Genomic DNA, 15371 nt, shown 5'->3' on the forward strand with positions numbered 1-15371 from the left:
ACTTAGTATTCTTCAAGTACCAAAGCTGTTTAAAATATATAATACAAAAGACAGTACTCTTCCGATTTCTCGGTATTAAATCCCAAAAATTCGAAATTTATATTGTAGTATATATGGTAACGGCCATTTCATAGATTGCATAACGCTGTCTTAAAATCTAAAAAATATAATGAATATTGTTCCTCCAGGTTAGCCAATTTTGGCTGCGTGTTTTGTTAACTCGGTTGTTTAAAGTAGTAATACTCAATCTGTTACAAAAGAATTATAACCGAGTGAAATTGTTTCAAAGAGACATTATTGTTTGCATGTCTTAACAATTTTAAATGTAAGGGACTGTAAACACTCCTTGGTAGAGTAATTGATTTTTTAAAACAAAACGTGCAGCCAACTCAATTTATGTTTTTAAAGCACACTTTTCGGAAAACAAAACCTGTTTTGTTTTTCTGCAGTGAAAGGGTGCTACCAGTTTAGGTAATACAAACACTTTTAAGAGAAAAAAAAGCCGGCTCAAAATGAGGACCATAGCGTCATGCTACCAAATCAATATATATGCTTCTAACAATGCAAATAAACTTCTTTAGATGAGACTAAAATAAAATGAACAGAAAAAGTAATAAAAGGGAAAATATATCAAACTAGCTGACATGTTTGAATAAACATGTTCACATACCAAGAGCAGTTTTGTCGGTTGTTTTCGTTATCACAGCCATTAGATCAAAATGTTGACATTAATTCAGTGGCTCTAAAGTCGTATTTATCCTTATGCGAATAGCTTACATGTATGTTACACACAAGGTATTAACAACTGCAGTTAAAATCGTTTGTTATATATGAAAATTCGCTTTAGGAAACAAATTCATAAAAATCACTTGAACATATAAAATTATCTCTCATTTTACCTTAACTATGTATTTTTGCGTTGTTATATCACTTCTCTTTGTAAGAAACCAAGAATATGAAGATATATAACGGAAAAATATAGAAACGTGTTAGTTTAAACATGTACACATGTCATACATTTTACCTTTATCTTTCTAATTCTGACTCTTATTTCAATTTAAAGCAAAATGTGTAGCCAAAAAGGCCACCTAAAAACCCTTAGAAACATTGAAAAAAATTGTAGGATTTTGATTTGTTGTTAAACATTCTTTAGAGACAATAAACAAATTTAAATAAAACAGTTTTAATGATTGCTATTAATGATATTGCCTAACTTGTAAGAGGTGTAACGAATGCCAATTTTAGTATTTTACACCAACAACTATTTATTTGATGATACATGTAATACATAAAATTTTATTAAAAAAAAAAAAAAAAAAAAAAAAAAACCGTTTGGTCGATTTTGATACTAAACTGAAATCAACAATTATAATTTGTAAATAAAACTACATGTAGTAATGATTCAAATGTTTGATATAACAAATACAAACCAATCAACAAATGACATTGGATAAAGAAAAAAGTAATACATTTTAGTTGTGCTTAGATGTTATCTCCAGGAAAAAAAAATCCATTTTCTTTCTAAAATACTAATGTTCCAATAACAAGAACCCATTTGGATAGATTTATTAACCTGTCTGTTTTAACAATATGTAGGAAGGTATTTAAATCTCCGATAACAGTGTTGCCCGTATACGCATATATGACGTCTCGTACTTGTAATCTTTTCTTTGTGTCTACACTATTAAGTTTCATACGATCAATTTGTGTATATTTTTATGAATTTGAAAGGACTGTAATGAACGAAATGTTTCCTGCCTTCACGTAAAAATAGAATTCTAGATTTTTTAACAAAATATATATATTTAAAAAAAATCTTCTTGCAAAATGGAACCATAAATTAAATTTAGCCTAAACTATCGAAAGTAATTGAATATAGAAAAAAAGCGCAATTATTATTATATCACTCAAGGGTGATATCTGCTTAAGTAAAACGTAAAGGTCACTTTCATTTGTTTTGAGATAATTTAGCAGCTTTATGAAATCAATTTATATTTTCATATAGTGATGTAAATAAAATGTGTGTTATAGAAAATTATAGATACATGACCCTTTTTGTCAATTTTATATTCATATTCTCATGTTTAATACAGGGAAGTAATAGTAAAAATGTAAGCCAAATGCAGCCTGGTGGACTAGGTTATTGTAGGACACAACACGGAAAAACAAGAAACTTTAAGTTACACCCTTGGCTACTGAGTAATGTTCAAGGAAATTATTATGATAAAATACGTTAGCCAGAAATGTTTACATATAAAATATAAAATACATTTACGATTCGAATGCTTTAAATCTTATGCTAGATTCGAGTGGTTGATTCAGTAGGTCATACATAAACAAACCTACATACAAAAGTGGAAGTCGTAAAAATGCCTACCTTGTCATTGGAATTATAAAAAAAAATTCTGTTAAAAAACCATTCTGATTGCACACACAAGTACTCTAAAGCTGACATTAAAAAATGCTTGAGTTTCTGATAAACAACATCTATGTAGTTTTTGGAAATCAGGTCTCCCAACAATCTGCTGGAATTCCCATGGGTGTCAATTGTGCCCCATTCTTAGAAAACCTCTTTTTGTATTCTTATGAAGCAGAATTTTTTTCAAAAACTTGTACGTGAAACTCAACATTCATGTATATTGACGACGTATTATCAATCAACAGTTGTTATTTCCATTCTTACGGCGACTCGATATATACCAGTGAACTGGAAATAACAGATACCACTGAATCTGCGTCATCGGTTTCATATTTGGATACTTTACTGGAAATCGATATTGATGATAACCTAACAACGAAACTTTATGATAAACGCGATGACTTCAATTTTTCTACAGTCAACTTTCCTTACTTATGTAGCAATATAACTTCATCATCAGCATATGGTGTTTTTGTCTTTCAGTTAGTTTGATACACAATGGCATGCTCTTCCTATGAACAGTTTCTGAGGCGAGGCAAGCTACTGACAAACAAGTTGATAAAACAAGACTACCAACAGTCTCGTTTGAAGTCATATTTTCGTAAGTTCTATGGTCGATACAACGACCTTGTCAACAAATACAATCTTCTACTGGGTCGCATGCTGACTGACATTTTTCCAACTAATTGTTAGACCATAATTAATCTTATTGATTAGACCTTATTGTTTACGGCGTTGCTTTTGCTCTGATTTGCGGTGCCCTTGTTCAAATTCTATATTTCTGTTTTTATATTTTACAATGCTGTAGAAGAATGCATTTCGAATGATCAAATTAAGTTTGAGGGTCAGCCATAGAGTTATGAGCAATATACAAGGCTCTGAAATTTTAGTCATGTAAACAAGGCTCGTGCCCTGTTTTAGTTTACATAGGTTCAATATACCAGTAAACAATCCTTTTCAAACTGTTCGTCTATCTTCTGCGTAACAAAACAGTTCATACAGTTAACACATTCATTTAATGTCTTAAACTAGAACTTTCACTCAGACATTCAAATTCAAATTTAGAACAATTTTCATAATTTTTGTTTCATGCAACATTAAATCCATCAAAGACAATGTACGGTATTTGGTCATTAATGAGTTCGCAGAATGACCGACGTTTACTCAGGTCTCGTCATTTCACTGAGAGTGAAATAATCTAAGAGTTTTCTTCGTTTAGCGATGTATAGACTTGCATTAAATATAAAGGAAGACTACTTTAATTGTCAACAACTCTTCCTTGGTCAACAAAGATTGGGTTTCATTTGTTCTTCCTTTGTACTTGTGTAATCGATAGTTTGCTATGTTTCAATGATATGAAATGCCTGGATGTTATGTATGCCAAAAATTGTGTTGATATCGTTTACATTTAGGGTTTCATTGAACTCGTTGAGTATACTCAACATAGAATTCGTGTTTGTTGTTTTTTTTAACAAACTATCGGCGATTTGTAAAGTGACGAACGATGGCTGTTGAAACGTTTTTTGTCAAAAATTAATTTTCCAATTTTGATGTTTACAGTGCCTCAGTAAGTCATTTTAAATAGGCAACCAAAATTTGAGTGTCATTTGATGAGTTATAAGCGAGTTACATAACTTACAATTCTTCGCTATGTAAACAAATTGTTTGTTTACATTTCGAATGTTGAGGTGAAAATTCCAGTTTAAGACCTATAATAAATGTGGTAATCGTTAGGAACCGTTTATTTATGCTTTAAATGAATAATAAGATAGACGAACTAGCTTTAAAAAGATTTTTTACAGGTATATTGAACCTATGCAAACAAAAACAGGGCACGAGCCTTGTTTACATGACGAAGAATTGTGAACCCTGTATCTTGCTTAAAACTCAACGACTGGCACCGAAATTTCATTTAATCATTAGAAATGCATTCCTAAAGCATTGCAAGTGATAAAAACAGAAAAATAAAATTTGACCAAAATCCAGACCATGCCCCTTTTTAAATTATATAACACACGCCGTAACAAAAATAAACCTACCATGGTTCTAAATATAAAATGATATACAGAAGTGGGAGATTTTTCCATCCCTTTATCATAACATTATTGAAATTGTCAGTTACCTGTCTTATATACGTACCCTTTTTTAAATTATTGTTTACAAACACCCTGTGTTGGAATTTAAATACCATCATGAAACATAATTTAATGCTTATGAAAATGTTAACAAAAGGTTTTACAAAGCATCACAGGAAATAAAAGACTTGAGGCGTAATATTTGTGTTTATTGTCCAGTTAGCGGAAACCAACCCAAAAATATTACATTAAATACAACAAGAAATCATCTTGACGCAAGCGTCAAATGGGCCGCAAAAATATAATTGTTGTATGAATCATTGGTTGTTTACATAAAAACACACCACAAAGAAGAAAATAAAAGTTGGTTGTACTAATTTTTATGGTAAATCTAAATATAATTTCAGAAACTTGTTTTGAAGTTTAACATTTTACTATTATCATAAAGAATCAAGTTTATTACTGTAAGCATTTCTAACGGTAATTGTTTGATCATTGCCATAGTATAAAGTAATGGAAAACACATTGATTTGTACAATACAAAGTTCAACTCATCATTTTTCTCTTGGGGATTATGTATTTCAAACCATTTTTTGTTGTTGCATTGTATTGAATGAAAACTTAAATAAATGCATTAGTTTATATGATTTTAAGTGACCACGTGATAAAATAGCAATTGATTAGTTCAAATTTTCCAGTCAATTCAAATTTTCATTTCTGTTATATTTTTGAGTTAATAATTGATATGGATGTCATTTCATGATATTTTCTACGACATTTTACATGGAAATATAAAAAATTCACACACAAAGTCATTTTATTTGACACGGCACATAGAAATTCAAATATTTCATTTATATAAAATTTAATGACATTAAGGTCTTTAGTATTTCAGGTCTTTAGTATGTCCCGCATACCGGAATTTTCCGAATAGATTATAGTCTCGATAAAAACGCGCCAAACACGACAATCTACTAAGTATGACCTATTTTTCATTCACGAGTAAAACAAAAAATATGTGATATTTTTTAAAAGGCATTAAACATATTTCAACATGCAAATTTACTTTTAATTCATAAAGATATTCATAATATTAATTCTATTAAAAAAGAACCATCCCGCAGAAACGCAGTAACACTATTTAAATGTGTATCAAATAACGGACCGCCTTCCGGCGGCCCGTAATAACAGCCCTTGGTATCAATAAACTTAAACACACACGTCATGATCAGGTTAGAGACAGTTTTAAAACGTCACTGTTTAGATAGTATAAGCAAAAAAAATTATTAGGTAATATTTGTCACCAGCGTCTTAGGCATGTCTATGTAGGGTATGTAATGATTCCCGAATTACGGAAAAATCTCAGTACAAAGCTCAATATCGACATACTGTACGTTTTAATGGAATGCATTCTCACTCTACAATGAATTTTAAGAGAAGCAGTATTTTCATTCATTAGATAAAGAAGATCAAGATAATTATGAGTATTTATTTTTTAAACATGGATTCTACAAATTATATGATATATCCAAACGCAACACAATTGGAACAAATTCAATAATAAAACATATTAAAACCAAATGCAACAAAAAGTGCGTTTATGTTACTCTAAAAGTTAATAAATGTTTAGCATTTGGAACTACTTTAAAAGTTTAAACTTGATCATTTAAAACTTCAATGATTTAAAAATAACAAGAGGCCCAGGGGCCACATCGCTCACCTGAGCAACAATTGCCTTAATTCTGATCAAATTAGCATTACAGTATCAAAATATCTTGACAACTGAGTACAGTAGATCTTGCTAAAAAAAACTTGAAAATCTGCTAATTTTTATCCACCTCTTATTTTTTGGTAAATACCAAGCCCCTTTTGTTGTTGTATCTGTAAGAAGATTTTTCTCTATTCCTATATACCCCCCCCCTCCCCATTTTATGGCCCCACTTTTCTCTAGGAAATCATGGTTTCATCAAACTTAAATCTGCATAACCTGTGCTTTCACACTAAGTACTGAGTTTTGAACCGAAAACTTTCCCAGAATACTTTAAAAGATTTTCTCTTTATATTCATATGTAAAAATTCAAACCGCCATCACGGTCCCGCCCTACCACTAGGGACTGTGATTTTGCAAACTTGAATTTACATACCCGAGGATGCCTCTACACAAGTTTAAACCTTTTCTGGCCAAATAGTCTTTAAAAAGAAGATTTTTAAAGATTTTCTCTATATATTCCTAAGTAAAAATTCATCCCCCATTGTGGCCTCACCCTACCCCTGGACTATTATTTAAACAAACTTGAATCTATATGATCTGGGGATGCTTCCACTCAAATTTGGGCTTTCTTGGCCTAATAGTTTTGATAAGAAGACTTTTAAAGATTTTCTCTATCTATAAAAATTCATCCCCCATTGTGACCCCGCCCCACCCCCAGGGACCATGATTTGAACAAACTTGAATCTACACTTCCTAAGAATGGTTACATGCCAATTTGAGCTTTTCTGGCCAAATAATTTTGAGAAGAAGATTTTTTAAAGATTTCCTCTATATATTCCTATATAAAACTTGATCCCCCAATTGTGGCCCCATCCTACCCCCGGGGACGATGATTTGAACAAACTTGCATCTACACTATCTGAGGATGCTTCCACTCAAATTTGAGCTTTCCTGGCCTAATAGTTTTTAAGAAGAAGATTTTCAAAGATTGTCTCAATATATTCCTATGTAAAACTTGATCCCCCAATTGTGGCCCCACCCTACCCCCGGGAACTATGATTTGAACAGACTTGAATCTACACTTCCTAAGAATGGTTACATGCCAATTTGAGCTTTTCTGGCCAAATAATTTTGAGAAGAAGATTTTTAAAAGATTTCCTCTATATATTCCTATATAAAACTTTATCCCCCAATTGTGGCCCCATCCTACCCCCGGGGACGATGATTTGAACAAACTTGCATCTACACTATCTGAGGATGCTTCCACTCAAATTTGAGCTTTCCTGGCCTAATAGTTTTTAAGAAGAAGATTTTCAAAGATTGTCTCAATATATTCCTATGTAAAACTTGATCCCCCAATTGTGGCCCCACCCTACCCCCGGGAACTATGATTTGAACAGACTTGAATCTACACTACCTGAGGATGCTTCCATTTTTATTTGAGCTTTCCTGGCCTAATAGTTTTTGAGAAGAAGATTTTTAAAAGATTTCCTCTATATATTCCTATATAAAACTTGATCCCCCAATTGTGGCCCCACCCTACCCCCGGGGACCATGATTTGAACAAACTTGAATCTACACTACCTGAAGATGCTTCTATTTTAATTTGAGCTTTTCTGGCCTAATAGTTTTTTAGAAGATTTTTAAAGATTTTCTCTATATATTCTTATGTAAAACATGATCCCCCTATTGTGGCCCCACCCTACCCCCAGGGACCATGGTTTGAACAAACTTGAATATACACTATCTGAGGATGCTTCCACTCAAATTTGGGCTTTCCTGGCCTAATAGTTTTTGAGAAGAAGATTTTTAAAGATTTTCTCTATATATTCCTATGTAAAATTTGATCCCCCAATTGTGGCCCCACCCTACCCACTGAAATCATGGTTTGAACAAACTTGAATCTACACTATCTGAGGATGCTCTCATTTTAATTTGAACTTTTCTGGTCTAATAGTTTTAAATAAAAATATGTTTAAAGATATTCACTATATATTCCTATGTAAAACATGATCCCCCTACCCCCGGGAACCATGATTTGAACAAACTTGAATCTACACTACCTAATGATGCCTCCACACAAGTTTAAGCTTTTCAGGCCGAATAGTTTTTGAGAAGAAGATTTTTGAAAAATACCAACAAATTTTCAATAATTCTTAATTATCTCCCCTTTAAAAGAGGGCGTGGCACTTCATTTGAACAAACTTGAATCCCCTTTACCTAGTGATGCTTTGTGCCAAATTTGGTTGAAATCTGCTCAGTGGTTCTTGAAAAGAAGATGAAAATGTGAAAAGTTTACAACAAGGACGACGACGACAGACAACGGACAAATTGTGATCAGAAAAGCTCACTTGAGCCTTTGGCTCAGGTGAGCTAAAAAAGGTTAAGTTTACAATACAATAAGTTGTTAAAGTTGGTTTCTGGAAGAACAGACTTTGAAAATTTTCTTAATAAATATTGACAATTTTTTTTACTTTTTTAATCTTTAGTTTTTAAGATCTGTGTACAAACATAGAATTGTGAGCAAATCTTTGTATCTTGCTTATAATTCGAAGCTTAACACTCAAATATGGTTAGTAAATAGAATTTGTAAACAATTAAACACAAGAAACATGCACTATAACAAATAAAGAACACAATTTATTTTTTCGAAATGAATCATATATATACATGTACATGTATATACCTACATATTTCCGACAGCGATATCAAACTCTATTTAAACTGAATAAACTCGATAAAATGCCGAGCATCTCAACAAAACCTATTGCATTAGTTTACCATTACGCAAAAGATAATGCCAAATTACCGATAGAATGAATTGTATTTCAGTACTTTTTTGATACATCAGATTTTGCTTAATTTGCGCAGGTAGTGAGTTAACTGTTTGATTTACCGAAGTCTTTGGTTGATTTGATACTTAAAAATCACGAAATACATAAATAGCATAAATAATGAAAACGAAACGAAAATCATAACAAGCTAACACCAACGTCATGTGTGAAAACTGTCAGCGCATTGAAATATTTAGCCTCAATTTACTTCACAAAATAGGCACTAATATATTTTGCATGTTTCAAAAATTTCCCTTCATTCGCGAACTGTTGCACAACAAGCAAATTCATCATAGTCAGATCGACCCTTTTTCGTATAATGTCATGGCTGCTTTAAACAAAGAACCTCGTTTTAGAAGTATGGAATACGAGTCTTGGTAAAATGGGTATGCAAACCCGGGCCGTGGCAAAATAAAAGCCGAGGCAGATCGGCAATCGTCAATTCCAAATACGCATTATTTTGCAGCAATATTTACAACAAATAAAAATATACTGGTCCATTAAATATCCTGAAATTTTAATGAGATTGGCAGATTAATAACTGCCAATTTTTTGTTTTCCCAAGGCCACGTCTTGTCTACCCATTTTATCGGATGCCGAGCCCGAAGCTATTAAACTGACTGAAACACGCATTTCCTTTATTATTATTTTCGTAATAACTCAGATTTGAAATAGAATTAGACCTTAATTTTTGCAATTTATATTTTCCTTCTCATAAGGATAATTTATGGTAAACTACGTTGAATTGGAATCAGTAGTTCTTGAGAAGAAGATTTTTAAAAATGCACCCCCCTTTTTCTACAGTTTCAAGGTTTTCTCCGCTTTGAATATAGATCTTACTTTTATTTCTGCAATTTATATTCGCCCTCCCATAAGGATGCTTTGTGCCAAATTTGGTTGAAATTGGATACGCGGTTTCAGAGAAGAAGTTCAAAATGTAAAAAGTTTACAGACGGACAGACAGACGGACGGACGGACGGACAGACGGACGACGGACAAAAAGTGATCAGAATAGCTCACTTGAGCTTTCAGCTCAGGTGAGCTAAAAACGTTTTAGACAAACAAAATTTTAACGCTGTAAATTCCTTAATTCCGCTATTTTTATGAAATCGCAAAGAATATAAAATAATTATTGGGATTACCAATTTTTTGTTATGATTTCTTTTAGTTCAAATCTATTTCAAAAAAGAGCGAGATTTTAAAAGCTTTATTTAATTAATGGATGAAGTCGGACAAGTTTTGTTACGTTAGAAAAATTCATATTTATTAGTCAAAAGCTTGGCTATTAACTATCAGTAGGCCTTACTTTCAACAATTGGAGTTTGAAACGAAATGCCAAAAGTTCTTGTTAAATAACGCTACTGTCCTTTTAATGCATATAACCCGTATATGTGTAGATTATAGCTGAAATAAAATATTTTTTCATTATTGAGCTCTTGTGTTGTTTTCATATTTTGAAAAAAGGTATTCTTTTGTTTACCTTTGATACTTTAGATTCCTAATTAAACGCCAGGAATTAATGTCAGCGTTAAATCGCAGGTAACATGAGCAAACTAGATAGTTACATTCAACCGAGAGTCCAAGATCCTTAATTTCCAAAACACAGATGTTTATATTTTTAAAATTAGTTTTACCTGCATTATTTGCAGTAAAAAATGTCTTTATATTTTATGAAATTTAATGCTCATGTTTTTCTCTTTCGTAAATCGGTCTAAGGCATTTTTCAGAAATATTGCTATAATCTCGTTTTCGGGTATTTTGATTCCTTTCTCTCGAATATCCACGTTACCCCCGTAAATAACACCAATACCATGATGTTTTCCATCTTGTATTGTCAACACAATCGCCCCACTATCCCCATTGGTGGAAAAAAGACGTTCAGGATCCTCTGATGAAATTGTCATGACGTCACTCCCGAAAAGTTTAAAGTGATCTATTTGTTCAATAAAGCCACGTGTTTTTTGTGTTTTTGCCCCATATTTAAAAACCTCTCGCAAACGGAGATTTTCTTTGGAAATTTCTTCAATTGTGATATCTTCGTTAAAGATTGTTTGTTGTAATGTGCTAATAGAAGAGGGGTCAATTTGTATTATGGACACATCATGAATGTTTGCAATGCTTCCTGGCCAAATGCATTCACCAAATCTTCCTCCTGCGGACGTGCATGCAACTTCACCTTTACTGATTACATGCGCAGACGAAAGTGCCACGGTTTGAATCGATTCATTTTCAACTGCAGGTTTGATTTCGCCGAAAATACCTAAAGTTCCCATTCTTCCAGTTTTTCTGTTTTTTAAGTATTCCCCACACTTTACAGTGCATTGGGGTTTTAAAACATTCATTAAAGATCTTAACAGGACATGTCCGTTAAAATGTTCTTTGATAGAATTTTCAATTTCAAGTCTTTTCTCAGTCTCGATTATCAGTTGATCGTTTCCATATATATGTAATTCATCTCCAAATAACCTATATCCAACGACACCATTTTTTCTGCATCTGTAACATAAAAAAGATATGAAATAAGCAAATTAACCCATAAAATTATTTTGTTTTTTTAAACTGTGATGAGTTGGTCATATGCTACCTACGCGTTGATTATTTCTAAACATTGCTTTGATAGCGGTGATTTCATTGATGCATTCCTTGATCGGAGCTTTTCAATGAGAGAGTTCAATTTGCACTTGATTGCATAGATCTGTCGTGTAGATGTGCGTGTTTCCAAGTCAGATGAAAATGTTTGAAGTTCCTTCTCAAGTACCTTGTAGAATGCTTCGTAAAAAGCCGTTTTGTCTGATGAGGGTGAGATAATATGGGACATGGGACAAAATTTGAATCTTTTGCAGCATTCAATTGCTTCATCTCTCTCTTTATCAGAGGTAGTTATGATGAAGACGTCTGTGTTTGAAACCCTCCTTATGGCGTCCCGTATTGTTTGCACGCGTGACTACAAATATATTACATTTACATAAAAAAAACGTCCATTTAATACTTGAGCATGAACCACATTGAATTGAATGTGCATTCACATCTATTTAAGTTACCTTTTTATATAAATCTTGAAAATCACTATGAAATGCAGTTTCATGATCAATACACATAACAAGATACATACTGTGTTCATTGTTTTCCAAAATTGCTTTCCAAAGTAAACGATACAAACACTTTTCCGTTCATCAATCATCACACTGTCGGCTTAAAAATGCAATATAAAAGGACAAATTTATGTAAATAAAAAAATGAAGGAATTGCGAAATGAGAACTTTAGGCTGATTTTTTTTTAATTTAACTGCAATTATTTTTTTTCTGAAATAAAAACTTAGAATTAAGTATTTCAGTTTTGGAAAATGGATAATATCGTTGCCATAAGAAGAAATATTGACAAGATGTTCGCGCTATTCGCCATCAAAATGGCGACACTATACATTTCCTAATATACGTAAAATCAGTTGAAACATGCATCATTTATAAACCGAGTAATGGATATCAAAACATAATGGTAGTACATTACTTGTATCGATAATGCTTTAATAAGAAATTGTTTATCAATGCTTTAATTTTTTCGTTTACAAAAGATTGGTTACTAACTTTCTATCAGTTTTTCATATTTATAAACGTGGAAGCCAGCCACTTTCAAACACTCGTTTATTGTGCCTTCATCATATTCGCATATTAGAAGTAGTCCATCGGTCGGTTTCCCACCATCTTTCAATATGCATTTTTCTTTTGCATCTTTCCAAAGAATTCCAGATTTATTGGTAATGTATCTGAACAGATTAAGCTGATGTGGGCCAAATTCAAATATGATTTTGTAAGTCTGTAAGCTGGATATATTTCGTCTTCCGAGTCGAGGGCTTTATTGATAAATAAAAATGCAAGATAAAGATACAAAAAGAAACACATTTGTAACATATCCCGTAATCCCAACGATATACACGATTCCAAATTATAATTGTTGAGTTTTCCATGATACTGTTTTTCTTTAGTAAAGGCACAAATTCATGATTAAAATTTTTGATTGTTTACAGACGTCGATTTTCTACAATAAATTTATTTCTTTTAATGACTCCAATAAAAATCGGGGATTGATACACAAACGAACACCGGCTGTCTCCGTAAATCCTTGTCGGAGATTTACGGTGTCAGCCGAGCGTGTGGTTGAACGAGACTAGAGTTCAATATTGCTTGGATCCATACAGTTTTCGAGAATTATTTCTATTACTGATACATAGTTTGATTGAATTAATTTTATCTTAAAATATTATTTAACATCATTTATATGGGGGTTTCTCGATATTCATGTCGAAAAAGTCCAAAAACTCAAATTATAAAAATGTGCGTAATTCAAATCTGAAACTACATGTACTTGTCATGCAAAATAACATTATCATTGATTTTAAAATTAATAAAACATCGACAAAATCAACTCCCGTCAGTTCTTGCTAATATCAACTTTTATTGATTTATCATACTTCACTATTTGATATTATGCTGCGCTCGCCTCAATGGTCGCACCGAAAAATATATCAAAATAAATAATAATCAAAGTACTGAAGAACTGACGGGAGTTGACTGGCATACATGTATATCTTCAATTTATATATACAGCTAATTGTGTCGTAATATATGTGGGTGACTTGAAGGAATGTTGATATTAACATCTCTGGCATATATCTTCAATCTATATATTCAGCTACTTGAGATATATTGACAAAACCGCCAAAAAATAAACATATTTGAAACAAAATGCACTAGTAGCTGACTACACAAAGAGAGATATCTTAGTAATTGTGTCGTAATATTGTGTGGATGACTTGAAGGACTGTTGATATTAGCAAGACTGGTCTATATCTTCAGTTTATATACACAGCTACTTGAGATATATTGACAAAACCGCCAAAAATAAGATATTTGTAACAAAATGCACTAGTAGCTTACTACAAAAAGAGAGATATCTGAGTAATTGTGTCGAAATATTATGTGGATGACTTAAAGAAATGTTTATTTTAGCAAGACTTGCATATATCTTTAACATGTATATACAGCTACTTGAGATATATTGACAAAACTGCCAAAATAAAAAAGATATTTGTAACAAAATGCACTAATAGCTGACTACATAAAGAGAGATATTTGAGTAATTGTGTCGTAATATTATGTGGATGACTTGACAGAATGTTGATATTTAGCAAGACTGGCATATATCTTCAATCTATATATACAGCTACTTGAGATATATTGACAAAACCGCCAAAAAATAAAGATAGTTGTAACAAAATGCACTAGTAGATAACTACATAAAGAGAGATATCTCTGTACCTCTATCGTATTATATTGTGGATGACCTGAGACAATGTTTATATTAATAACCCTTGAAGATGTCTTCAATCTTTATATACGGCTACTTGAGTTGCATAAAAAAATTGTGTTTGAAATAGAGATAGTTGAAACGAAATGCACTGGTAGCTGACAAGATTAAGAGAGATATCTGGGTAATTTTGTTGTAATATTAAGCGGATGACATGATAGATTATTATAATAAATAACGCCTGTTGATATTTTCAATCTATAAGCACAGCTACTTGAGTCAACTGGACAATATTGTGTAAAATAGAGATAATTTAAACGAAACGCACCAATTATCGATGAGAGTATGAGAGGAATATAGGTAAATAATGATAAAGTGCATTGTACATCTAAAGAACACAAATAGAAATCCTAGGTATGTTTTCTCACTTGGACAGTAACTAGTAGCCAACTTTCTTTCATCTCGTAGCCAGTTACTAGTAGCTAGCTTTTCTTACTTCTCGTAGCCAGTTACTAGTAGATAGCTTTTCTTACTTCTAGTAGCCAGTTACTAGTAGCTAACTTTACCTATCTCAATGCGAATTGTGACGATCTTTGTTTTTGTCACAACAATTTATCGAATTAGGCAATAAAATTTATGCAATTAAACACTGCATTTGAACGATAAGCACGGTGCACCACGACGGATGAAGACAGCTAAGAAAGACATTGATGATAATTTTAAGAGTCAATACAGACAAATTGCAGAAAAAAAATTAGGTCAGTTTATATATATATATATATATATATATATATATATATATATATATATATATATATATATATATATATATATATATATGTGTTACTTACGCGATTTCAGCAAATAAAAAAACAAAAACAAAACAAATCTTTAGAATCATTCAAATTGTGACGGTCTGTGCTTTTTTGACATTGCAATGATTTATCGATCAATCCAAATTGGGCAATATTGTTTCTGCAAATAAACACTGCATTTTAACAATAAGCTTGTTGCACTACGACGTACG

The 15371-nt window shown here is 32.0% G+C and overlaps 1 protein-coding gene across 2 annotated transcripts in view; it reads right to left on the minus strand.

Moving 5' to 3' along the window:
* Positions 1-4722: 4722 nt before the first annotated feature.
* The window catches only part of LOC117688396 (uncharacterized), a 30098-nt gene continuing 19449 nt past the window's right edge, over positions 4723-15371 (minus strand). For both annotated transcript variants that reach the window (XM_066083206.1, XM_066083203.1), the window contains exons 4-7: positions 12625-12890; positions 12152-12231; positions 11628-11983; positions 4723-11535 (exon numbers count right to left, since the gene is read on the minus strand). In XM_066083206.1, coding sequence (XP_065939278.1) covers positions 10701-11535; positions 11628-11983; positions 12152-12231; positions 12625-12890 — 1537 coding nt within the window. In that variant the 3' untranslated portion in view covers positions 4723-10700. The remainder of the gene's footprint in view (positions 11536-11627; positions 11984-12151; positions 12232-12624; positions 12891-15371) is intronic.

This window comes from Magallana gigas, chromosome 1 (assembly GCF_963853765.1).
Source record: "Magallana gigas chromosome 1, xbMagGiga1.1, whole genome shotgun sequence".
In the NCBI taxonomy this organism is placed as follows: domain Eukaryota; kingdom Metazoa; phylum Mollusca; class Bivalvia; order Ostreida; family Ostreidae; genus Magallana; species Magallana gigas.